Below are 24,540 nucleotides of genomic sequence, written 5' to 3'. Positions count from 1 at the left end.
CTACTAACAGCTGTTTTAACACTAAATGAGCGCTGTGAAGACTAAACTTCTAAATCTGTTTTGCTACAGAACATGCATTCATTTTGTTCCTATCTCAGAGGACATTTATTTTTATAAACAATGTGCTGCTTGTATTAAAGAATGCCTCACTTGCCAAAAGCGTGTCTGATGTCTTTATCATCATCGTTGTGTTTATTGCATAATGCCGTATCCTGAGCCCACAGTTGCTCACAGTGACGTGGACCAGGTCAGGGAAGAGATGACATCTAGAGGCGGGCGATATGATGATATCTCACCTTGTAGAATGATGCAGGATACTTTTTGTTATCTGTACTGTTGTCTGAGCACAGTGTAGATAGGGTCAGTGCTTCAAGAACAACACCTCCCCCATGTTTCACAGCAAAGACAGCAGAATTAGTCCTGGTTAACTGGTCTATGGTTGTCTGAAATGCTAGCTACTTTAGCTGTTAGCTAGGACTCCCACGATCACATGGTGCTGAGGCTGAGAAAGTAAGTAAAGGTGGCGCTCAGCATGCTTGGAGGAGACTTTGAACAGCTAACTCTGTTGCAACACCTCAACATAGTTTGAGTATAACTATCGTTTGGTTAAATGAGTTCAACAGGCTTGGAGAAGAACACTAATGCCCGGTCCTGTTATATCAGCTAACACACACACAGTATAGTTAGCAATGGACTGAATGGAAACTGAAGGCCTTTCTAGTCACCTAAGGAGAATGATGCTCTAAGTTACACATGGCTGTGACATCACTGGTCTCAAATTTGCAATCTGTTGTGATACATTTCACAAAAACTTTGTTACGTATAGCGATTTTTAATGTTTTCACCATATCACCGCCCTCTGTTGATGAGCAATCATGTGCTACTGATACTTTTGACTATTGGACACATATCTGTCTATATCTCAACTGGAGAATGTCGTTTAACAGAGTAGTTTACTTCATTCATTCACTTTAAAGTTAGTGGTGAGGTTATAGATGGCAACAAACTGGGTGCCCCTCCCTCACCCCTCCCTCCCGTTACAAGCTGCTTCTTCAACATTAAAAACGGAGAGGACCTCTATAGAGCCAGTGTTCTTTTGTCTATACTGAGCTACTGCAGAATCATGGTGTTGTTTACTATACTCCACTTCTGCTAATAACCTCCCAAAATCTTACATGCCACACCTTTAATCTTAATCAGAGCCACAGCCCAATGTTCTATATCTGAAGGCATGGACTATTCATGTACTGCTGGTTTGGGTTCATTCTCTCTTTCTGTACCGAGTTGATTATTACTGAAGTTAATGTGAAATTATAGAAACACCAGCAAACACTAAAATTATTTGGTAAAACAGGACATGCCGTCTGGTTTTCATATATGCATAATCTGAATGTTTAGAGTAAACAAAGCAACTGAAAATGTTTTGATTGTAGAGAAACTTGGAGTTTTCTTCCAGCGGTGGTGAATGGAACCAGGCGTCTGTCTCCACGTCTACAACACAAACCCAACACTGACTTCCTCTGCATCAACACCGGACCCCTCCACCCCTCTATTGAGATTTATGTGGAAGAAAGAGGATGAGAAAACCTTGCAATCTGAATAAACATTTTGCTTCACGAACTTGATCGGAAATGTATTTCTTGGACAAAATCTTCTCAAAACTGTGGCAATAAATCAGGAGCATTTAACATTTCACTGTACCATGTAATAATGTTCCCTGGGCATTTTAAAAGGACATCCCCATGACGCTTCACCCCCTACTGTTCACACTCAGTTGTTTATGACCCTCCAGATTTGTCTCTTGTGGGTGTGTTTGAGGAGCTTGTATTGTCGCCTGTTCCAGGTCCAAGCTTCAAAGTTCAACAGAGACAGAGAGAAAAAAATCTTCTACTTTATTCTATTGTTGGAGCCAATCTTGAAAATGTCGCTTCACTGCATCTTAACTCATTATATAAATTTGATTTGTCGCTCTGTCACTGAATAACTGTCGCCTCCCAGTGTGAACGATTGTTCCGTCTGAAGGAACACCCAACACGGCCAACTGGGAAAGCCTCAGGTAGACCCGGGACCTGCTGGAGGGACTCTATCACCTGGCTGCCCTGGGAATGTCAGAGAATCCCTCAGGAAAAGCTAAGAAAAGCTGTGAAAAACAGAACACATGGGCTTCTTTGCCAAGAGAAGGCGTTAAGAGATGGACGTCTGGTTCCATTCATCTGAACTGCTTCTCTGGAATGGAACATTTTCAATGCCTTTTCATCTCAAACATCAATCTCAGCCTCAATAAACCAAGACCGATCCTAATGTCACTCCCCTGACGGGTGTGCAGTTGCAGTGTCTATTGAAATCTGAAAGTGTTAAGACTTATTCAGTGGGCTTAGAGTTGAGGTTTAGCAATGCAGGGCTTGTTGCACAATCCTGCACCCTCCCTGTTTTTATAAATGTAAGTGTCACTGCACTAATATTAAACGGATCACTGAACAAACACCAGAAAATGCTGCATTGGATTTCACTGATTCTAATGCGAGCGTGTGTGAAGTTAAATGACACTTGTGATTTGTGGAAGCTCTGTTCAGACGGGATTAGCTGTTGGAGGAGATGTTGATCTGGTAACTATACACAGAGTACCTCAGTGATTTTAGTCCCGTATGGAGGCACACAGTCAGGATGGTGTTGGCTACATCTTCTGCATGTGTGTTTTGGTGTGAGGGCAGTGTGTGAATCAAAATGATACCTCCTTCTCTGTCGTTTACCTCAAGATTTCTTGCCGAGTGTGAATCGGCTGTGAATATAATGGACGTCTTGTGGTAAATCCTTGTACCGATCAGCTTATAGAGTATATAACCCCTTCACAGAGGGCACACTAATGAGTGAGTTAATTAGCCAGATAATTAATCCCAAAGTTAGGGATGTCCCTGAACTCTTTTCCTATTGGACAGACTTGACATTGGGCTTCAGTTATCTGGCTAAACTGAGCCATCTTGCTTGTTAAACTAAGCCCTGCACATTCACTAGCACACTATTATTGATTATAGGAATACAAATCATGAGCTGAAATATTGCTTCAAATATGCCACATTTAAGAGTTCTCCGCTGACGACCTGTGCCTGTATTTTCACTCAGATAAGCATGAAATGGACTTACAAGAAATAACATACGTATGTTTGGGTGGAGGACCACACCCCAAACTCCAACTCCTACACTTTCCACACCCTGTAAACCCTCCTTTCCCCTTCAGTGTCCTGTGATGAGTAACCTCACACTCCACCACTGCTCTGTTCGTCCCTTTCCTCAACTCCCTCTCGTCCACGACCGCTGCATCCTGCTGAGACACGGAGGGGTATGTCATCCACGCTCACACCGTAGCCCCCCAAGCCTCCTCAGACACTCACTTTTGGGTGTGGTCTGTGCGTGCAAGATACTATTAACCAGATCTTAAAGCTGCCGTCACATTAGACTGGTCATATTAGACTGAGCCACAGTCTTCCTGGGAAATATAAATAAATATAATACATTTTCGTGTGGAGTTTGGTGACCTCTGACATGTGAATTCCCAACTGTGACCAATAGTGAAATAAGGGGCGGGGCTTTGTACAACTGCTGTACATTGTCACTGTCCAGTCAAAAACATGCCAATGTAAAAAAGATTAAATTCAGTCATTTTGGAGCATTTCTATTGGCTCATTCAACATTAAATTTACACACAGTGTGAAGGACAGCTGCTGTGTTCAGATGAACATCAACACACAGTGAGATATGTGTTTTTCTCTGGACAGTGACGAGATCTAAAATGGAGATGTTAATTGTAGCCGTGTGTAAAGAGAACATTTTCTACAACACGGTCAGATCTAAACACAAGGCTGTCTGGAGCGCGGTCAGACTGGAGGCGGGGCTAAGGGGTTTATATGACTGTTTGTGTTGCCTTGGCCCCGCCTACTTCACAGAGCAGTTAATGTAAAGGTCTAATGACAGCGGCTAAATGCTAATGTAAGATGGGTGCTCAGTACTGGGCGGTACCCTATCACTTTTGTTTCGTAGTTAATTTCTGTTACCTGGTGTAACGTTGAGTCCTTGTAAAGTCATTAGAGCAGGGGTGTTCAGATTATTTAAATATAAATAAGACGTGTAAATGAAGCGCAGGCTCTGCTCCTCTTCTCCTCCCAGGAGCTGCGGGTCATCACGCTGTAGTCTCCTCCCTCTCCTGTCCTCTCACTGTCCCGCTCGTCCTCTTCATGGAACCGTCCGCCGGCGTGGCGCTGGGGGATGCTCGGTGTAGCACCAGGAGACCTGACAGGGTCAGAGAGATGCCCACCCACCACAGGGCAACGTGACTGTCCCCAAAAATCAGCTGCCCCAGGAATGCCTGCTCAAACAGCACACAGGACAACAAGGGGGTGTTTCTGATAAAGTGGCCACTGTTTCTGATGTGTCAGTAGAAGGGGGGTGTTTCTGATAAAGTGGCCAGTGCGTGTCAGTAGAGGGGGGGTGTTTCTGATAAAGTGGCCAGTGCGTGTCAGTAGAGGGGGGGTGTTTCTGATAAAGTGGCCAGTGAGTGTCAGTAGAAGGGGGGTGTTTCTGATAAAGTGTCCAGTGAGTGTCAGTAGAAGGGGGGTGTTTCTGATAAAGTGTCCAGTGAGTGTCAGTAGAAGGGGGGTGTTTCTGATAAAGTGTCCAGTGAGTGTCAGTAGAAGGGGGGTGTTTCTGATAAAGTGTCCAGTGAGTGTCAGTAGAAGGGGGGTGTTTCTGATAAAGTGTCCAGTGAGTGTCAGTAGAAGGGGGGTGTTTCTGATAAAGTGGCCAGTGAGTGTCAGTACAGGAGGATGTTTCTGATAAAGTGGCCAGTGAGTGTCAGTACAGGAGGGTGTTTCTGATAAAGTGGCCAGTGAGTGTCAGTAGAGGGGTGGTGTTTCTGATAAAGTGGCCAGTGAGTGTCAGTACAGGAGGGTGTTTCTGATAAAGTGGCCAGTGAGTGTCAGTAGAGGGGGGTGTTTCTGATAAAGTGGCCAGTGAGTGTCAGTAGAGGGGTGGTGTTTCTGATAAAGTGGCCAGTGAGTGTCAGTAGAGGGGGGGTGTTTCTGATAAAGTGGCCAGTGAGTGTCAGTAGAGGGGGCGGTGTTTCTGATAAAGTGGCCAGTGAGTGTCAGTAGAGGGGGGGTGTTTCTGATAAAGTGGCCAGTGAGTGTCAGTAGAGGGGGCGGTGTTTCTGATAAAGTGGCCAGTGTGTGTCAGTAGAAGTGGGGTGTTTCTGATAAAGTGGCCAGTGAGTGTCAGTAGAGGGGGGGGTGTTTCTGATAAAGTGGCCAGTGAGTGTCAGTAGAGGGGGCGGTGTTTCTGATAAAGTGGCCAGTGAGTGTCAGTAGAGGGGGGTGTTTCTGATAAAGTGGCCAGTGAGTGTCAGTAGAGGGGGCGGTGTTTCTGATAAAGTGGCCAGTGAGTGTCAGTAGAGGGGGGGTGTTTCTGATAAAGTGGCCAGTGAGTGTCAGTAGAGGGGGCGGTGTTTCTGATAAAGTGGCCAGTGTGTGTCAGTAGAAGTGGGGTGTTTCTGATAAAGTGGCCAGTGAGTGTCAGTAGAGGGGGGGGTGTTTCTGATAAAGTGGCCAGTGAGTGTCAGTAGAGGGGGCGGTGTTTCTGATAAAGTGGCCAGTGAGTGTCAGTAGAAGGGGGTGTTTCTGATAAAGTGGCCAGTGAGTGTCAGTAGAGGGGGGGGTGTTTCTGATAAAGTGGCCAGTGAGTGTCAGTAGAAGGGGGTGTTTCTGATAAAGTGGCCAGTGAGTGTCAGTAGACGGCGGTGTTTCTGATAAAGTGGCCAGTGAGTGTCAGTAGACGGCGGTGTTTCTGATAAAGTGGCCAGTGAGTGTGAATGCTGAGTGTGTGTTACTCACGGATGATATGAAGTTGGAGGCGGTGGTGGTCACAGTGGTTCGGGTGGAAGAAGATGAGTACCTGAGGGCCTTCGAGAGGAATGTCCACATCACAGCATTACAGGTGAACAACAGCCCACCACACAGCAGCCTTAAGGGGATGTGCAACTGTTTACAAACAAACAAACAAATCTAACATCAAGACAAACAAACAACATCTCAGTTTCAGAATCTAGCATCTTCAAAAAGGTTTGTAAACTGTGCTCATATTTGCCACATTAACAGCTTCTCTTCAGAGAAAGGTTCCTAATAGATGTATAGGAACATTTTTGTAAGGATTTGATGGCACTCAACCATTTACACATTTGTGAGGTCAGATCCTGACACTGTGTGGTTAGTTCTGTCACTCCAACCCATCCCAAATGTGCTGTATAAACCTTTATGAGAGCTCCACTGCTCCACAGCCCGATGCTGGGGGGCTTTTTACCCCTCTGGAAGACTCTTGGCATTAAGCATGGCATTGGTCAATGCTTTTAAGGAGATTATTGTATTAACTCATCTAGAAGGGCACCTTAAAGGAATTGAGTTCACTCAGTACCTCAGTTCGAGTCCCACTCCAGGTGACTGTCTGTGAGGAGTGTGGTGTGTTCTCCCTGTGTCTGCGTGGGTTTCCTCCGGGTGACTGTCTGTGAGGAGTGTGGTGTGTTCTCCCTGTGTCTGCGTGGGTTTCCTCCGGGTGACTGTCTGTGAGGAGTGTGGTGTGTTCTCCCTGTGTCTGCGTAGGTTTCCTCCGGGTGACTGTCTGTGAGGAGTGTGGTGTGTTCTCCCTGTGTCTGCGTGGGTTTCCTCCGGGTGACTGTGAGGAGTGTGGTGTGTTCTCCCTGTGTCTGTGTGGGTTTCCTCCAGGTGACTGTCTGTGAGAAGTGTGGTGTGTTCTCTCTGTGTCTGTGTGGGTTTCCTCCGGGTGACTGTCTGTGAGGAGTGTGGTGTGTTCTCCCTGTGTCTCTGTGGGTTTCCTCCGGGTGACTGTCTGTGAGAAGTGTGGTGTGTTCTCTCTGTGTCTGCGTGGGTTTCCTCCAGGTGACTGTCTGTGAGAAGTGTGGTGTGTTCTCCCTGTGTCTGCGTGGGTTTCCTCCGGGTGACTGTGAGGGGTGTGGTGTGTTCTCCCTGTGTCTGCGTGGGTTTCCTCCAGGTGACTGTCTGTGAGAAGTGTGGTGTGTTCTCCCTGTGTCTGCGTGGGTTTCCTCCAGGTGACTGTCTGTGAGAAGTGTGGTGTGTTCTCCCTGTGTCTGCGTGGGTTTCCTCCGGGTGACTGTGAGGAGTGTGGTGTGTTCTCCCTGTGTCTGCGTGGGTTTCCTCCAGGTGACTGTCTGTGAGAAGTGTGGTGTGTTCTCCCTGTGTCTGCGTGGGTTTCCTCCGGGTGACTGTGAGGAGTGTGGTGTGTTCTCCCTGTGTCTGCGTGGGTTTCCTCCGGGTGACTGTCTGTGAGGAGTGTGGTGTGTTCTCCCTGTGTCTGCGTGGGTTTCCTCCGGGTGACTGTCTGTGAGGAGTGTGGTGTGTTCTCCCTGTGTCTGCGTAGGTTTCCTCCGGGTGACTGTCTGTGAGGAGTGTGGTGTGTTCTCCCTGTGTCTGCGTGGGTTTCCTCCGGGTGACTGTGAGGAGTGTGGTGTGTTCTCCCTGTGTCTGTGTGGGTTTCCTCCAGGTGACTGTCTGTGAGAAGTGTGGTGTGTTCTCTCTGTGTCTGTGTGGGTTTCCTCCGGGTGACTGTCTGTGAGGAGTGTGGTGTGTTCTCCCTGTGTCTCTGTGGGTTTCCTCCGGGTGACTGTCTGTGAGAAGTGTGGTGTGTTCTCTCTGTGTCTGCGTGGGTTTCCTCCAGGTGACTGTCTGTGAGAAGTGTGGTGTGTTCTCCCTGTGTCTGCGTGGGTTTCCTCCGGGTGACTGTGAGGGGTGTGGTGTGTTCTCCCTGTGTCTGCGTGGGTTTCCTCCAGGTGACTGTCTGTGAGAAGTGTGGTGTGTTCTCCCTGTGTCTGCGTGGGTTTCCTCCAGGTGACTGTCTGTGAGAAGTGTGGTGTGTTCTCCCTGTGTCTGCGTGGGTTTCCTCCGGGTGACTGTGAGGAGTGTGGTGTGTTCTCCCTGTGTCTGCGTGGGTTTCCTCCAGGTGACTGTCTGTGAGAAGTGTGGTGTGTTCTCCCTGTGTCTGCGTGGGTTTCCTCCGGGTGACTGTGAGGAGTGTGGTGTGTTCTCCCTGTGTCTGCGTGGGTTTCCTCCGGGTGACTGTCTGTGAGGAGTGTGGTGTGTTCTCTCTGTGTCTGCGTGGGTTTCCTCCGGGTGACTGTGAGGAGTGTGGTGTGTTCTCCCTGTGTCTGCGTGGGTTTCCTCCAGGTGACTGTCTGTGAGAAGTGTGGTGTGTTCTCCCTGTGTCTGCGCGGGTTTCCTCCGGGTGACTGTCTGTGAGGAGTGTGGTGTGTTCTCCCTGTCTCAGCGTGGGTTTCCTCCGGGTGACTGTCTGTGAGGAGTGTGGTGTGTTCTCTCTGTGTCTGCGTGGGTTTCCTCCGGGTGACTGTCTGTGAGGAGTGTGGTGTGTTCTCTCTGTGTCTGTGTGGGTTTCCTCCGGGTGACTGTCTGTGAGGAGTGTGGTGTGTTCTCTCTGTGTCTGCGTGGGTTTCCTCCTGGTGACTGTCTGTGAGGAGTGTGGTGTGTTCTCTCTGTGTCTGCGTGGGTTTCCTCCGGGTGACTGTCTGTGAGGAGTGTGGTGTGTTCTCCCTGTGTCTGCGTAGGTTTCCTCCGGGTGACTGTCTGTGAGGAGTGTGGTGTGTTCTCCCTGTGTCTGCGTGGGTTTCCTCCGGGTGACTGTGAGGAGTGTGGTGTGTTCTCCCTGTGTCTGCGTGGGTTTCCTCCAGGTGACTGTCTGTGAGAAGTGTGGTGTGTTCTCTCTGTGTCTGTGTGGGTTTCCTCCGGGTGACTGTCTGTGAGGAGTGTGGTGTGTTCTCCCTGTGTCTGTGTGGGTTTCCTCCGGGTGACTGTCTGTGAGAAGTGTGGTGTGTTCTCTCTGTGTCTGCGTGGGTTTCCTCCGGGTGACTGTCTGTGAGGAGTGTGGTGTGTTCTCTCTGTGTCTGCGTGGGTTTCCTCCGGGTGACTGTCTGTGAGGAGTGTGGTGTGTTCTCTCTGTGTCTGCGTGGGTTTCCTCCGGGTGACTGTCTGTGAGGAGTGTGGTGTGTTCTCTCTGTGTCTGCGTGGGTTTCCTCCGGGTGACTGTCTATGAGGAGTGTGGTGTGTTCTCTCTGTGTCTGTGTGGGTTTCCTCCGGGTGACTGTCTTTGAGGAGTGTGGTGTGTTCTCCCTGTCTCAGCGTGGGTTTCCTCCGGGTGACTGTCTGTGAGGAGTGTGGTGTGTTCTCTCTGTGTCTGCGTGGGTTTCCTCCGGGTGACTGTCTGTGAGGAGTGTGGTGTGTTCTCCCTGTGTCTGCGTAGGTTTCCTCCGGGTGACTGTCTGTGAGGAGTGTGGTGTGTTCTCCCTGTGTCTGCGTGGGTTTCCTCCGGGTGACTGTGAGGAGTGTGGTGTGTTCTCCCTGTGTCTGCGTGGGTTTCCTCCAGGTGACTGTCTGTGAGAAGTGTGGTGTGTTCTCTCTGTGTCTGTGTGGGTTTCCTCCGGGTGACTGTCTGTGAGAAGTGTGGTGTGTTCTCTCTGTGTCTGCGTGGGTTTCCTCCGGGTGACTGTCTGTGAGGAGTGTGGTGTGTTCTCTCTGTGTCTGCGTGGGTTTCCTCCGGGTGACTGTCTGTGAGGAGTGTGGTGTGTTCTCTCTGTGTCTGCGTGGGTTTCCTCCGGGTGACTGTCTGTGAGGAGTGTGGTGTGTTCTCTCTGTGTCTGCGTGGGTTTCCTCCAGGTGACTGTCTATGAGGAGTGTGGTGTGTTCTCTCTGTGTCTGTGTGGGTTTCCTCCGGGTGACTGTCTGTGAGGAGTGTGGTGTGTTCTCCCTGTGTCTGCGTGGGTTTCCTCCGGGTGACTGTCTGTGAGGAGTGTGGTGTGTTCTCTCTGTGTCTGCGTGGGTTTCCTCCGGGTGACTGTCTGTGAGGAGTGTGGTGTGTTCTCTCTGTGTCTGCGTGGGTTTCCTCCGGGTGACTGTCTGTGAGGAGTGTGGTGTGTTCTCTCTGAGTCTGCGTGGGTTTCCTCCGGGTGACTGTCTATGAGGAGTGTGGTGTGTTCTCTCTGTGTCTGTGTGGGTTTCCTCCGGGTGACTGTCTGTGAGGAGTGTGGTGTGTTCTCCCTGTCTCAGCGTGGGTTTCCTCCGGGTGACTGTCTGTGAGGAGTGTGGTGTGTTCTCCCTGTGTCTGCATGGGTTTCCTCCGGGTGACTGTCACACAGGGAGACACTGGGAGAACACACCACACTCCTCACAGACAGTCGCCCGGAGGAAACCCACTCAGACACAGGGAGAACACACCAAACTCCTCACAGACAGTCACCCGGAGCGGGACTCGAACCCACAACCTCCAGGACCCTGGAGCTGTGTGACTGTGACACTAGTGTGAAAAATAGTTATGATATTGAACACACATTTCAACATAAATAAAGTGTAATCTTCTGACCTCAAGCATAGTGATGCAGTACCTCTCTAAATAAAACTATTAATATGTAGACTTTATAAAAAGAGTGAATTATGTGAGGAATTTTTGGTCAAATATTGTAGGTTAATACGTTTTAAAAAGAATTCATGAGCACATTAATGCTTTAATATTGACTGCAGTAATATGATCATTCATTAAAACTAGAGTGAAGGTCATGTTGGTCCATCAGTGTAAAGAGCTAATTCCCAGCTCTGTAAATGGGTTAAAGTATTTTAAAACCAAGAGTGGACTGAATAACCCTTAAATTAGTTTCTATTATTAGCGTTAATATTTTTACAGCACTACATCTTATCCTTATTAGTATTTATATTAGTATTATTACCATTTTTATTAATAACACGGACTATGTTTTTATTGCACTATTATAAGCAAAAATATTAAAGGAGACAAATTTTATATATATACACACACACACACACTTCTGGTGCATGTTCATTGTGTGAATCTGGAGCCCACCAACCCACACACAGTGAAACAAAACCACCTTTTCTGAGCGCTGCCTAAGTCAGAAAATGTGGGATGAAACGAGCTGTTCTGACGTCATGGGCAGAGACTTTAGAATGGCCCCGCCCCCTGGTCTGAGTCTGTCCAATCACAGCGCTGAACTCACATTTATGTGAGAGCGCAAGGACACGCAATAAAACAGAAACAAGAAGAAAGAACTGAGCGGAAAAATAAATAAATAAATAAAATAATAATAAACATAAAAAACATAAATTCTGCTAATCACTGCTGTGCGCTCGGGGTCGGGGTGAACAGCGAGCGGCTCATTATCATTTAAAGGAACAGGCGCTGTTTACACAGGGGGAGAACACTTAATGATTCACTAAGACCCAGAAATATTCACTCGTGGAGAAGGAATACATCGTCTTTAAATAGACAGACTGACAGACATATATAAATACTGACAAATAAACAGATAAGGTTAGTTAGAATTGTAGAAGATAGAAAGAGCTGCTTTAATATCCCTGACAGCCAGGAGACGGCGGACCACTTCTGTCCCACTGAGGGGGGGGGGACCAGCGGTGGTCTACAGTCAGTGGGGGGCCGGCCTTTTTATGCCAGTGGACCGATATACGCTCGCTGTCTGGGAATACGGACAGATAAACAGATAGACAGATAGAACTGTAGAAGACAGAAGCAGATAGACATAGGGTATTTACAGAGAAATAAATAAATAGACAGAATATGTAAGTCGTGTCAGCAGCACGCGCTCAGAGCTGCTTTAATGTGTTGCTAAGCAGCGCTAACCGTTATTTTAAAAAAAAGTCGTTGAAAAATAACGGTTCTAACGGACAAACGGTCCGAGCGTTTTTAGAGTGGTATCCAGTTCAGTTGTGAGAAAATGGTTTATAGCGGTGTTCACCGGGTTTACGGACAGTAACCGGGTTTTTAAACGGGGTACGCGGGCTTTAACCGGGGCAGCCAGGCTGCGTGTCATTACCGAGTCGCAGGCGGTGGTGTGGTTGCTGTGGGGGAACCTCCGCGGCTCGCTCCAGCTCCGGAGGCCGGTCTCACACACGCCCTTCAGGTAGTCCGCCCCCAGTGACAACTTAGCCGAGGACGAGGCCACGGCGCCCAGGAAGCCCGCCAACAGCGCATACACGGCCCCGGGGAACATGATGCTCCGCACCAGCTACATACTCCAGCTCCAGCCGTCCTCGCCTCTCTGCAGCGCGGTCATCGGCTTCTGCTGCTGATTCGGTTCCTCCACCCGTCTTCCGGAACATTCCACCCATATTCCCGTATTCAAACACAACACACCCGTATTCCGGCACGAAACGCCCCTCAGCGCTGGAGAGACGGTTGCAAGGTTCGTTCTATTCAGTTTGACCATGTGCCCTCGTTCACTAGCCCTTATCCTCTGATGCTGTAAGATCTCATGCCTGTGGTTTCCCCTGGTTTCTCAAGGGCACTTGTCTCACAAGCTCGCCTTCCATTTCTTCTGACACGAGGGGCATTACTCGGGCTTTCTTTCCAGTCTTTGGGAAACCTTTATTCTAGATGTAGAAACATCGCTGTGAAGATTTGATGGCAGCTACTTGAATATAAGTGAGGCCAGACACTGACTCTATAAACACCTCAACACCAGTATACACCTAGATGAAATCACTCATTAGAAGGTGAGTTTACAAATGTACCTGACCAGGGGCGTGCTTGCGTATGTGAGAATGGTATCTAGAGCGTCTCAAACGGGTCTAAACAAATCTAATCAATGAGGGGAAGTGAACGAGGGAATAACAGAATGAAGCGGTCCTAAAGAGGCTTGTTGCAAACAGCTAATCAAAGCAGGGGGGTCAGTGCTACGTCAGAGTACAGATGGGGATAAAAACATTGACGCGTTTCATTGCACCACGTCACTGTGCGGGAGAACCTTATTGACGCGATGTATTCTGGGAACTGCAGTTTCCAACCTATCAGTCTCACTCACTACATGTCCAAATGTTTGTGGACGCTCCTAACACTGAACGAATTCAAGGTTTGACCTTGGTGAGTGACTAGGGGACGCTTCGGAGCAGCTAAAGATGAGGCCTCTTGTCACCATGCTCAATGTCAAGTGTGGGCTAGAGGGGTGTAATGCACCCTGGAGTGGGCATTATGTTAATAAGACTCTTAAACGAACCAATTTAAGGTGGAACTAAATGCTTGAATATAGAAAATGTGAATAAGAAGGTATTATCTACCTCCTAACATTATATTTATGGTTAAAGGAAATAACAGCCTCGACTAGTTTAAAAACTGGAGGTGGATTTACACAGTAAAGGTTTGTAAATACGAGAAAAACTATGGCGGCTCTTACAGTTAAGTAAGTTGATGTTATAGTGAAACAATGTAAGATAGCTAGCGCTAGCTATTAAGGTGGAACAGAGAATTCAAGAAGTTGGTGAATAACACCAAATAAGACTTGCGAACGGACCAATTTAAGGTGGAACTAAATAGTTGAATATGAAAACTGTGAATCAGAAGCAAGGATCTGCCTTCTAAAACAACACTTATGGTATAGAAAATGAAGACCAGCCTTGTCTAGTGTAAACATTTAACGAGGGTTTGGACAGTAACTGCAGGGGTAACCGTGGCTGTTCGTTCCCTTGTTTGCCCTTCTTTAGCGTAGTTAGATATTTTAGTGAAATGATGAATACTTTTCTGTGTAAATGTTGATTATGGCACATTCCTTTTAGCTGTTATTGCCCAAAATTCTTAAACTCTAGGAACAGTTTTCCTCAAACTGGCAACCTTCACGTCTGGGGAGGAGGCAGACCGCTCTCTCCACTGTTTTGAAACTGAATTGTAGTTCCCATTTTAAACGCTAGGTGTATTACAGATTGCTCCTTTAAAGATGATCTTTTTGATGTTAGCCATTGTGAACATTGCGTATTAATACTTCATTTTTAGGCTGTTTTTTTTTTGTTCAATAATACAACTATCAACAACTATAAAGCTTAATGTGTACGTATGTGTTTAGTGCTTTTTAAACTTTGAGTTTGAGGTGAACTCACCTGATGATCCCTCTCTCTCTGGGCCGTGTTGGCTCTGAGATCCTGTTGTCTATCGCAGCGACTCTGGGAAACTATAACACTTCATTGATGTTATTAATTATCCTCATTCATTTAGCACAAACTGGTCACTGACCCGGACAAACCCATCACTCAATCCAGGCCCAGACTGTGGTCGGATATTGGTGATGGACGATCTAAATGAACATTCACTCCCACTGAGAGAGTTTATAAATTAACTGCACAGAGAGAGAGAGAGAGAGAGAGAGAGAGAGAGAGAGAGATGAAGAGGTTGTGGGTTTGATCTAATTTCTCTAATTTCCCTCTGCTCTAAGGAGCAGATCAATTCTAACCAAATGCCCACAGCTCAGTAAATCATGGGCTCAGTCTGAGGGTGGGATGGAGGGATGGGACACACAGGCCAGGAAAGAAAACAAGGAAGCAGCGAGGAGAGAGAGAGAGAGAGAGAACACATTTCTTTAATATTTCTTCTGATCTGAAGGACGTTAATCAGGAGTGTGTTCCTCTAGTCACCACAGTAACGGCCTCTACTGTCCTGATAAGGCTGTGTACTTGAGGATGGAACATTGCTATGAGGGTTTGATGGCACTTGGCTGCTGGTGGATGATTAGTTCTGGACCTGCTGCAAATTGGCTCAAAAAAATTGGACGAAACTCCATCAAGAGTTTGCACACGCACAAGAGTTTTCTACAAACGTTTGGACACATAATTCCACATGAACATATTAACAGACACCAGCAGGGGGCGCGGTTGTGCCTAATGCTGATCTGAAACTAACTCCCTCAGAGCTAGAACATTGGCACTGTAGAACCACAGAGAGATATCTAGAACCATTTTAAGAGCAAAAACACCATTAAAAACTCTATAAAATGAAGGTCAGATTATATAAAAAACAATCTAGAACTACTGTAAGAACCAGAAATGTAAAGCCTCATTGAAAAATCTAGAATCACCCTGATCTCTAAAAAACGAGATACTCTAAAGTTCTCATCTATCCACAGTGAAATCTCTAGAACCCAACTACAGACACAGTGAGATCTAGAACCAACATGAGAACTCTAGAGTGCACTGAGGGAACAGCTCCAGAAGGACGGTCATTCTGATGCCTGTGGTTCTTCTTAAAGTTTCAGAAACAGAATGGACAGAGAACGTTGGTTTGGTTGTGCACTGTGCCCTTAGAACTACATTGACGGATCTAGAACCTCAGAGTGAGATTTCTAGAAACGCACACCTGAGAAGGACACTGAGATTGTTAAAGCCACAGTGAGAGCTCTAGAGCCCCGGGTTCTAAAACCTGGTTCCTTTAAAGACTCATGAAAGTCATCCAGCCATCATTAATCCATTTATCTATTCTTTCATCTATATATTCATTTATCTGTCCATCCATTCATTCATTCATCTATTCAGATTTGTTCATTTGTTCATCTTTTCTCACATCCGTCTATATATCACTCATTCATCCATTATTGTTCATTTGCTCCATCCATTTATTTATCATTCCATCCTTCCACCTATTCAGCTTTTTATTTACATTCATGCCGCCACCTCCCTGACCCTCATTCATTAATCCATTCTTTAAGAAAGAGGTGCAGTCTGATGGGACTCTCTCTGCTGGTCCATCCATCCATTCTTATATCACCCCAATCATCCATCCTTCCATCCACCCATCCACCTGTCCATCCTTCCAACCATCCATTCTTTCATCCTTCCATCACTCCATTCATCCCTCCATCATCCATCTCTCAGACCGTCCGTCCATCCATCACTCCATCCATCTCTGTCTTCCTCTGTGCTGTTTGTCAGTAGTTCCTCCTCTCAGTGTCTCTCAGGTTTGGGCAGGTTCACCCAACCAATGCGTGTGTGTGTGTTTTGCTGTTGTGCTGAGTGTTGTCATGGTAACAGTGGGGTGTGTATTTGGGTCAGAAGAGCAGCCCAACTGCTGCAGTTAAAGTGACCAGCATTTGCTTAAAGACAAGAGTCCTGTCAGAACACATCAGAAAAACAGAGAGAGACAGGGGAAGGGGGTGGGGGGTGGGAAGGGGGATACAGTGTGTAAGTGTGTGTGTGTGTGTGTGAGAGAGAGAGAGAGAGAGAGAGAGAGACGGGGAGAAAGAGAGATATAGAGACAGGGAGAGAGAGAAAGAGAGAGATCACAAACACTGCTCCAGTTCCTCCCAGAGCTCCAGAGAACACAGTTCCAGTGTTCCACACTGCAGTGCTGGATGGCCTTTTACCCTGTGATCAGGAAGTACTGTTGATGAAGGACTAGAGGACAGCTAACACAAGTGTCAGATCGTGGACAGATTCCGGCTCCTGCTGAGTGTGGCTTTATGTTAATGAGGGAATATGATAAATAAGTAACAGACATCAATAAATATCTTTAACCAGGCTCCATTAACAGCTCAGCATCAGGGCCATTTCAGTGATATATGCCTCTGCTTTGCACTTGCACCACCTTCAAAACCACCACAGTCCATTGCGCTGCTATAGGGAGGTATTGATCATGCATTACCAGCTCTTTACCCTCTGTTCCAGACTATTCTATGGCGTCCACACTAATCTCGAACATACTGCATCCACAGCAGGCAATTATACTTCACCAACACACAACCTCCCGAGTGCCACAGCGGTCAAAGCGTCGGCCCTATAATCAGGAGGCGGTGGGTTCAAGCTTCATCCACATCTGACAGTCCTAGAGAGCACAACTGCCGTCGATTAGCTAGCTAACACAGGCATCTCTCAGTCGATGTGACAGGCGGTGGGTCTGGAGCCTACCCGGAATCACTGTGCTCAAATATTCTCCAGTGACGGTGATAACTAACGCCATACTGACTTCAGTCTGGGGCTCCATCTGGGCAAGACTCTCCAGTTGATGAAATACAGCTTAATTATACGTTCCTCCAGGTGTCCCTGGACGTTCTGAAAGACCAGGTTTTTAAAGAACATCTTAAACATAATTATAAACAAACACAAAAACACCTGGGACCTCGATCTTTGACCCTGCCTTGTGCTTACGTTCTCGTTTTAGTCCATGCCTGCGAGCTTCAGCCACACGATGCTTATGACACTCTATGCTTATAAGCTCTGTTTGTCTACACATCCCTCGCACCAGTCCTCAGACAAGGTCCACCACACACACACACACACACACACACACACACCAGGCTGTGTCTGGTCAGTGCTGTAAAGCAGTGAATTTGAGGGTTAGATTTAAGGTCGCTGTTGACCTCAGCACTGGGCAGTGCTCAATCAGAACAGACAGGAGCTGAGGAGGGAGTGGAGGGCTCAGAGAAAGAGCTCCACCATCCTATTTACCAAGAACTACCACCCTATCTGTGCTCACTGCACAATCTGATGATGAATAATCAACTTCCACAGTGCAGTTGTAGTTCAGTCATACACACTGTACACACACACATCCTCGCTCTCTCTCTACAGTGAACTACATCAGTCACAAACTACACTGTACACACACAGACTGCACTAGAGTTCAGATTCACACAGATGAATAAATAGAAATGGTGTGTGTTAGAAATATACACTGCACTGTTAACATCTAGATTCAGTCGTTTCAGGACGTGTGTAGTGCCCTACAGAGGGAGGATGGAGTGATTTGGGATTGAACCTTTGTTTCTCTCTCTCATGGTGTTTTGATGTCTCTCTTTAAGTCCCCCTACTGGACTGGGGTGATACTGCAGCCTTTTTAGTATTCGTCTGGATGGGTTTTATCTATTAAAATATCTCCATATTTTTAAAATGAATTAAATATTTTTAAAAATATTGGGATCCATGTGGACAGGGCCTTCGGCAGACGTCAGGGTCACACCCCGACTTTGTTCCAGGAAATACCCATGGTCTTTAATGACCTCAGGACCTCGGCCCCATCTAAAAGCTGTGTATTCAGTACACTGTCCCTGTCACTGCAGCCATGCGTTGGGATCCACACAGAGCACAGGTACAGCGCCCCCTGCTGGACCTAACACCACCACCTGCGGCAGGCACCCAGGCTTTCCTGGGAGGAGTTCTCCATCCAAGTCCTGACCCAGACCCGCTGACTGCAGCTGCCTTTACTACTCCCTCTGACAGCTCTGGGGCCTCCATTCCACCTTAAACTCTACTTCCTCATTTCCACCTCCAATGAACAGTCAGCTCTAAGTGGGAAATCCACTCCTGCATTCATCCCCCACATCATATTTCAGCCCTTTCTCTCTCTCTCTCTCTCTTTATATATATATATTCCCTTTTTAATTCTGTTGCTGTCCTCCACTCGATTCTATCTCTTTTTCTCATTTTCTTCTCTTTATTTCTCATAAGTACCTCACTGTAATCTATCGCTCTTTATGTCTTTCACTCTTTATTTCTTTTGCCATCTCTCTCTCTCTCTCTCTCTCTCTCCCCCCAGCCCCCTTTGTTTGTGTCTCATTGATTTTGATGGAGTTCAGCTGGTGGAAATCTCTGTTTCTGTTATTGATTCATGGTGAGTTTTGCTGGTGATCAGCTCTCGGAGTAAGTAGATCACTGTGTGTGTGTGTGTGATACATCGATCTAAAGCAGAGTATTATAGCTTTAATGGATGAGTCGGTGTGTGTGTGTGTGTGTTTGTGTGTGTTTGACGTCACAGTGGAGGATAATCTTTTGCTTGGGCAACAATCTGCGGATGAAGGCAGCAGCCTTGAGAAGAAAGAACACTCCTCTCCTCGGCTGTAGAGCAGGGTCAACTCTGGGCCAATGGAGTAAACACAGGGACGGGCTCCAGACAGGGACTAAGCCTAGAGCTGGACGACACAGCCCTTACAGCTGTGGGTTTCCTTTGAAAGGAGGACATAGTCCAGGACTAAGCTTAATCCCCATCTGGGAAACCAGTCCTAAAATGTCAAATGGAAGTTGACACCTATTATTATTTTAATCTTGTGACTGAAAAGATACACAGGTAAAGGACAGGAAAAGCATGAACATTATTATTATTATTATGATTATTATTATTATTATTATGTAGCAATCTCAAAATATTCCTCTTCAACATTGTGATATTGATATGTTTCCCCTTCACACAACATTCCCAGTTTAAAGAAATATACACTGACACCTACAGATAATAAACAATAATTAAATTCAGGAAGAAAACCACAGCTGTAGGAAAAAGAAGAGTTAGAACAGAGAGAGATGGACAGAGAGGGAGAGGGATCGCTGAATAGAGAATACAGGTCTTAAATCAGCCATCAGGAGACAGTAGGTGGTGTAATATTAATTCTGAAATAGGACAGATATTGGCAGGAGGAGTAATGGACAGCTATAGTCAGACAGTGATGTCGTGGTCACGGTAGGACATCCCTCAATGTACAGTAGCGCATTCCCCTTTCTCTTTGAGCTGTTCCATCATAGGAAGGAGTTAGTGCCTAGTTCTTGTATTTCTTTTGGAAAGTAATCAGTCTACCTTGTTTATTGTCTTTAGCTCTGAGACAACTCGGTGGAATGTGAAATTCATTCATTCATTTTCTGTAACCCTTATCCAGTTCAGGGTCGCGGTGGGTCACACACTCACACATACGGACACTGTTGAGTCTCTGATCCACCTACCAACGTGTGTTTTTGGAGCGTGGGAGGAAACCAAAGCACCCGGAGGAAACCCACGTAGACACAGGGAGAACACACCACACTCCTCACAGACAGTCACCTGGAGGAAACCCACACAGACACAGAGAGAACACACCACACTCCTCACAGACAGTCACCCGGAGGAAACCCACACAGACACAGGGAGAACACACCACACTCCTCACAGACAGTCACCCGGAGGAAACCCACGCAGACACAGGGAGAACACACCACACTCCTCACAGACAGTCACCCGGAGGAAACCCACACAGACACAGAGAGAACACACCACACTCCTCACAGACAGTCACCCGGAGGAAACCCACACAGACACAGGGAGAACACACCACACTCCTCACAGACAGTCACCCGGAGGAAACCCACGCAGACACAGGGAGAACACACCACACTCCTCACAGACAGTCACCTGGAGGAAACCCACACAGACACAGGGAGAACACACCACACTCCTCACAGACAGTCACCCGGAGGAAACCCACGCAGACACAGGGAGAACACACCACACTCCTCACAGACAGTCACCCGGAGGAAACCCACACAGACACAGGGAGAACACACCACACTCCTCACAGACAGTCACCCGGAGGAAACCCACACAGACACAGGAAGAACACACCACACTCCTCACAGACAGTCACCCGGAGGAAACCTACACAGACACAGGGAGAACACACCACACTCCTCACAGACAGTCACCCGGAGGAAACCCACACAGACACAGGGAGAACACACCACACTCCTCACAGACAGTCACCCGGAGGAAACCCACACAGACACAGGGAGAACACACCACACTCCTCACAGACAGTCACCCGGAGGAAACCCACGCAGACACAGGGAGAACACACCACACTCCTCACAGACAGTCACCCGGAGGAAACCCACACAGACACAGGAAGAACACACCACACTCCTCACAGACAGTCACCCGGAGGAAACCCACACAGACACAGGGAAAACACACCACACTCCTCACAGACAGTCACCCGGAGGAAACCCACACAGACACAGGAAGAACACACCACACTCCTCACAGACAGTCACCCGGAGGAAACCCACACAGACACAGGGAGAACACACCACACTCCTCACAGACAGTCACCCGGAGGAAACCCACACAGACACAGGAAGAACACACCACACTCCTCACAGACAGTTACCCGGAGGAAACCCACACAGACACAGGAAGAACACACCACACTCCTCACAGATAGTCACCCGGAGGAAACCCACACAGACACAGGGAAAACACACCACACTCCTCACAGACAGTCACCCGGAGGAAACCCACACAGACACAGGGAGAACACACCACACTCCTCACAGACAGTCACCCGGAGGAAACCCACACAGACACAGGGAGAACACACTACACTCTTCACAGACAGTCACCCGGAGGAAACCCACCCAGACACAGGGAGAACACACGACACTCCTCACAGACAGTCACCTGGAGGAAACCCACGCAGACACAGGGAGAACACACCACACTCCTCACAGACAGTCACCCTGAGGAAACCCACACAAACACAGGGAGAACACACCACACTCCTCACAGACAGAGAATGTCTCAGAGAACTGAGAATGATTTCCATACGTTTTGATTTTACGAGCTGCCGTCGTGAGTCGGATAAAAACAAACGTGATCTCTGCTGCAGCTGGAGATTTTACAGATGGAGAGTTGGTGCTGGTCGTCTGCATTGCGTGGCGTAGAGTGACGACTCTCTCTGGACAATTAGCGCTCTACAAGGTTTACACACCACGGTTTAGTCCCTACTCGACTCACTCTGAACCACGAGAGAACAGCCACTAAACAAGAACCCGCTTCCAGAATCAGGACCTGATTTACCTGCTGGAGAAAAAGAGAATCAGAGTCGAGTAGAGACCCTGCAGTGGAAAAGAGTTGTGGTGGTGGTTCTGTCAGTGTTAGGGAAACACAGCTGGAACACATCCTGGAGGCACAGGGTTCCAGACCAACTACGGACAATCTGTGTTAAATTTTATCTTCATTTATTTTATTGTGGAACTAGATCACTTTCATCTTTTCTGATAATGGATCAGGGTCTGAACTCCTGAGGCAGATGGTTGGGACCCCTTCACCCCATTCCCGGGAAAAATAGATTTGCCCATTTCCAGCAATAATCAATGTAAATATAACTATATTTTTAAGTAATAAATACTAATAAGCATTGTAAAACTTGCTAAAAATAAATGCATTATGTTTTAAAGGATTGTGTACCCCCTTCATCTTTCTCAGAATGGTTTGCGCCACTGCCTCTCCGACCATCACTCAGGTTGCCAGGTCTGCATAATTTAAGTGACATTGGGCTTTTTTTTCTTTGAAGTTCATAACAAATGTTGGTGGTCGCAGGCTGTGATTTTTCTTTCTAAAGAGCTGTTAACTGACCCAATTTCTCTCCAATAAACCTGTTTAATAAAGATGAACTGACAGTGTGTCCTGCTGTTCACCTTCATGATGTTTTTCCTGTAAGACTTGGTTAGATTAGATCACGCCGCTATGCCCATGTATAGTGCCCCATCTACAGATCACTCTTGGTATCACTGGTTGAACATATTACCTGTAGTCTTAAAACAACATTATTTTGGTGCTCCTCTGAGGAATTTCTCTCCAAGAGTGAACAGAAATGTAATGGTGAGACTTAAACAATGATCTTTATTGATTATGGAATATAATAACTCTAAAAGCTAATATTTATTGCTAACTAAAAGAAGAATCACATAATGGAATCAGATAATTTGTGTTTATTAACAACTGGCCAGGGTCTGTCTGAGCTTTATTGATGTTGGGACTAAATCAATCATCTTTATTGATTATGGAAATGGATCACGCTCAATAACTGGTTCATTATCTTTATCGGTGTAGCAGTGTAGACTTCACGTCCTAGACCACCATCATCTTTACCAGACATAGAACTGGATCTGTTTATTCTTTATTGATGACGGACCTGAATCACTTGTCTGAAGCGTCTGATTCATCCCGTTTGCCTTGATGACTGGCTGAATTTGGGCACTACTTCCATGTATGAAAATGAGCCACATTTTCTAAATATGCTAAATTTAGGATTATCTGATAACGTCAATCAGACAATGAATGAATGAATGATAAACCCATCATGAATATCAGAACTGAAATAGAGTTCAGACGTCAAACCAGAGCATGCCAGCACAGTTTAATGAAGCTCTGAAGATGCCACATACCATTAGTATTTATTGTTTTATTTTGTCTTTGCTCCTGTACTGATGTAGTGCTTTTATTTCCTTGTGCTTTTCAGACTCTGGACAGAAGTATAATCCCTCCTTAGAATAATAACCAGGACAATCATTTCCTGCTTGTTGTAATAGTTTTAAAAATGAGATCTTGCTTGCCTGGAGCTGGTCGATTGCTGGTCAATTCTTCATCCTGCCAAGATTGTTCCAGGGTTCGACTGGTGAAATGATTCAGAATGTAATCTTCCTCTGATTGATCTCCTGACCAGAGCGCTGCATCCCCAGCCAACGCTTAAATATATTAAGGAAAGTGAAGTTTATAATGTTTGATCAGAGAAGGTGTGTTTATTTCTAAAGCATATTTCATATATAAATGTACTTCATTGTGTTTTACATTAATCCAGATTTAGGAACAATGATAATCAAATATTATTAAGGCACATTTAGCATATATAGACACCATATCTTTGGCTACTGTGGTGAACATGAGATATCAGTTAAACTTGATCATGTTAATCAGACCAGGACAAACGCTACAATGTTTTTGATGACAGTCTACAAATAAACATGTGGGAACCACAATAAACAGGGACCTAAAGTGGGACACCAACACCAACACAATCGCAAAGGAAAGCCAGCAGAAAGTGTACATCCTTCTACATTCATTAGAGAGGCCACCTATACCATGGTAGTGGAAAACCAACCAATCACATAGAGTGGAATACAGATGAGTAGAGTCCAGTACAATCATGTAGAGTGGAGTAGAGTCCAGTACAGTCCTGTAGAGTCCAGTACAATCCTGTAGAGTGGAGTAGAGTTCAGTACAGTCCTGTAGAGTGGAGTAGAGTCCAGTACAGTCCTGTAGAGTCCAGTACAATCCTGTAGAGTGGAGTAGAGTTCAGTACAATCCTGTAGAGTGGAGTAGAGTTCAGTACAGTCCTGTAGAGTGGAGTAGAGTCCAGTACAGTCCTGTAGAATGGAGCAGAGTCTAGTACAATCCTGTAGACTCCAGTACAATCCTGTAAAGTGCAGTAGAGTGCAGTAGAGTCCTGTAGAGTTCTGTAAAGTCTTGTACAGTGAAGTAGAGTCCAGTACATTCCTGTCGAGTGGAATAGAGTAGTCTTGTACAGTGAAGCAGAGTCCTGTAGAGTGGAGTAGAGTAGTGTTTTGTATTGTGAAGGAGAGTCCTGTACAGTTCTGTAGAGTGGAGTTTAGTCCAGTACAGTCCTGTAGAGTACATTCTTGTACAGTGAAGTAGAGTCCTGTAGAGTGGAGCAGAGTCCTGTAGAGTGGAGTAGAGTAGTGTTTTGTATTGTGAAGGAGAGTCCTGTACAGTCCTGTAGAGTGGAGTTTAGTCCAGTACAGTCCTGTAGAGTACAGTCTTGTACAGTGAAGTAGAGTCCTGTAGAGTGGAGTAGAGTCCAGTACAGTCCAGTCTTGTACAGTGAAGTAGAGTCATGTAGAGTGGAGTCCATCAGAGTTCAGTAGAGTCCTGTAGAATGGAGCAGAGTCCTGTAGAATCCAGTATACATGAGTAGAGTCCAGCTGAGTCCAGCAAAGATGCGTAGAGTCCTATAGAGTGGAGTAGAGTCCAGCAGAGTCCACTAGAGTCTAGTAGAATTTAGCAGTGTACAGTTGAGTCCACTAGATTGAAGTAGAGTCCACTACAGTTCTGTAGAGATGAGTAGTGTCCAGCAGA

At 46.6% G+C, this 24,540-nt stretch overlaps 1 protein-coding gene across 1 annotated transcript; it reads right to left on the bottom strand.

Annotated features, from left to right (window-relative positions):
• Nucleotides 1-1,039: 1,039 nt before the first annotated feature.
• Nucleotides 1,040-12,447, bottom strand: LOC136693792 (transmembrane protein 42). Its single transcript, XM_066666954.1, has 3 exons — nt 11,927-12,447; nt 5,880-6,026; nt 1,040-4,360 (listed from the first exon to the last, which is right to left on the bottom strand). The coding sequence occupies exons 1-3, from the start codon at nt 12,101-12,103 to the stop codon at nt 4,175-4,177; spliced, it is 510 nt and encodes a 169-aa protein (XP_066523051.1). The 5' UTR covers nt 12,104-12,447; the 3' UTR covers nt 1,040-4,174.
• Nucleotides 12,448-24,540: the final 12,093 nt, after the last annotated feature.

The sequence above is a fragment of the Hoplias malabaricus genome, chromosome 4 (genome assembly GCF_029633855.1).
Source record: "Hoplias malabaricus isolate fHopMal1 chromosome 4, fHopMal1.hap1, whole genome shotgun sequence".
NCBI classification, from domain to species: domain Eukaryota; kingdom Metazoa; phylum Chordata; class Actinopteri; order Characiformes; family Erythrinidae; genus Hoplias; species Hoplias malabaricus.
This window is presented reverse-complemented; position numbering and strand designations above follow the sequence as displayed.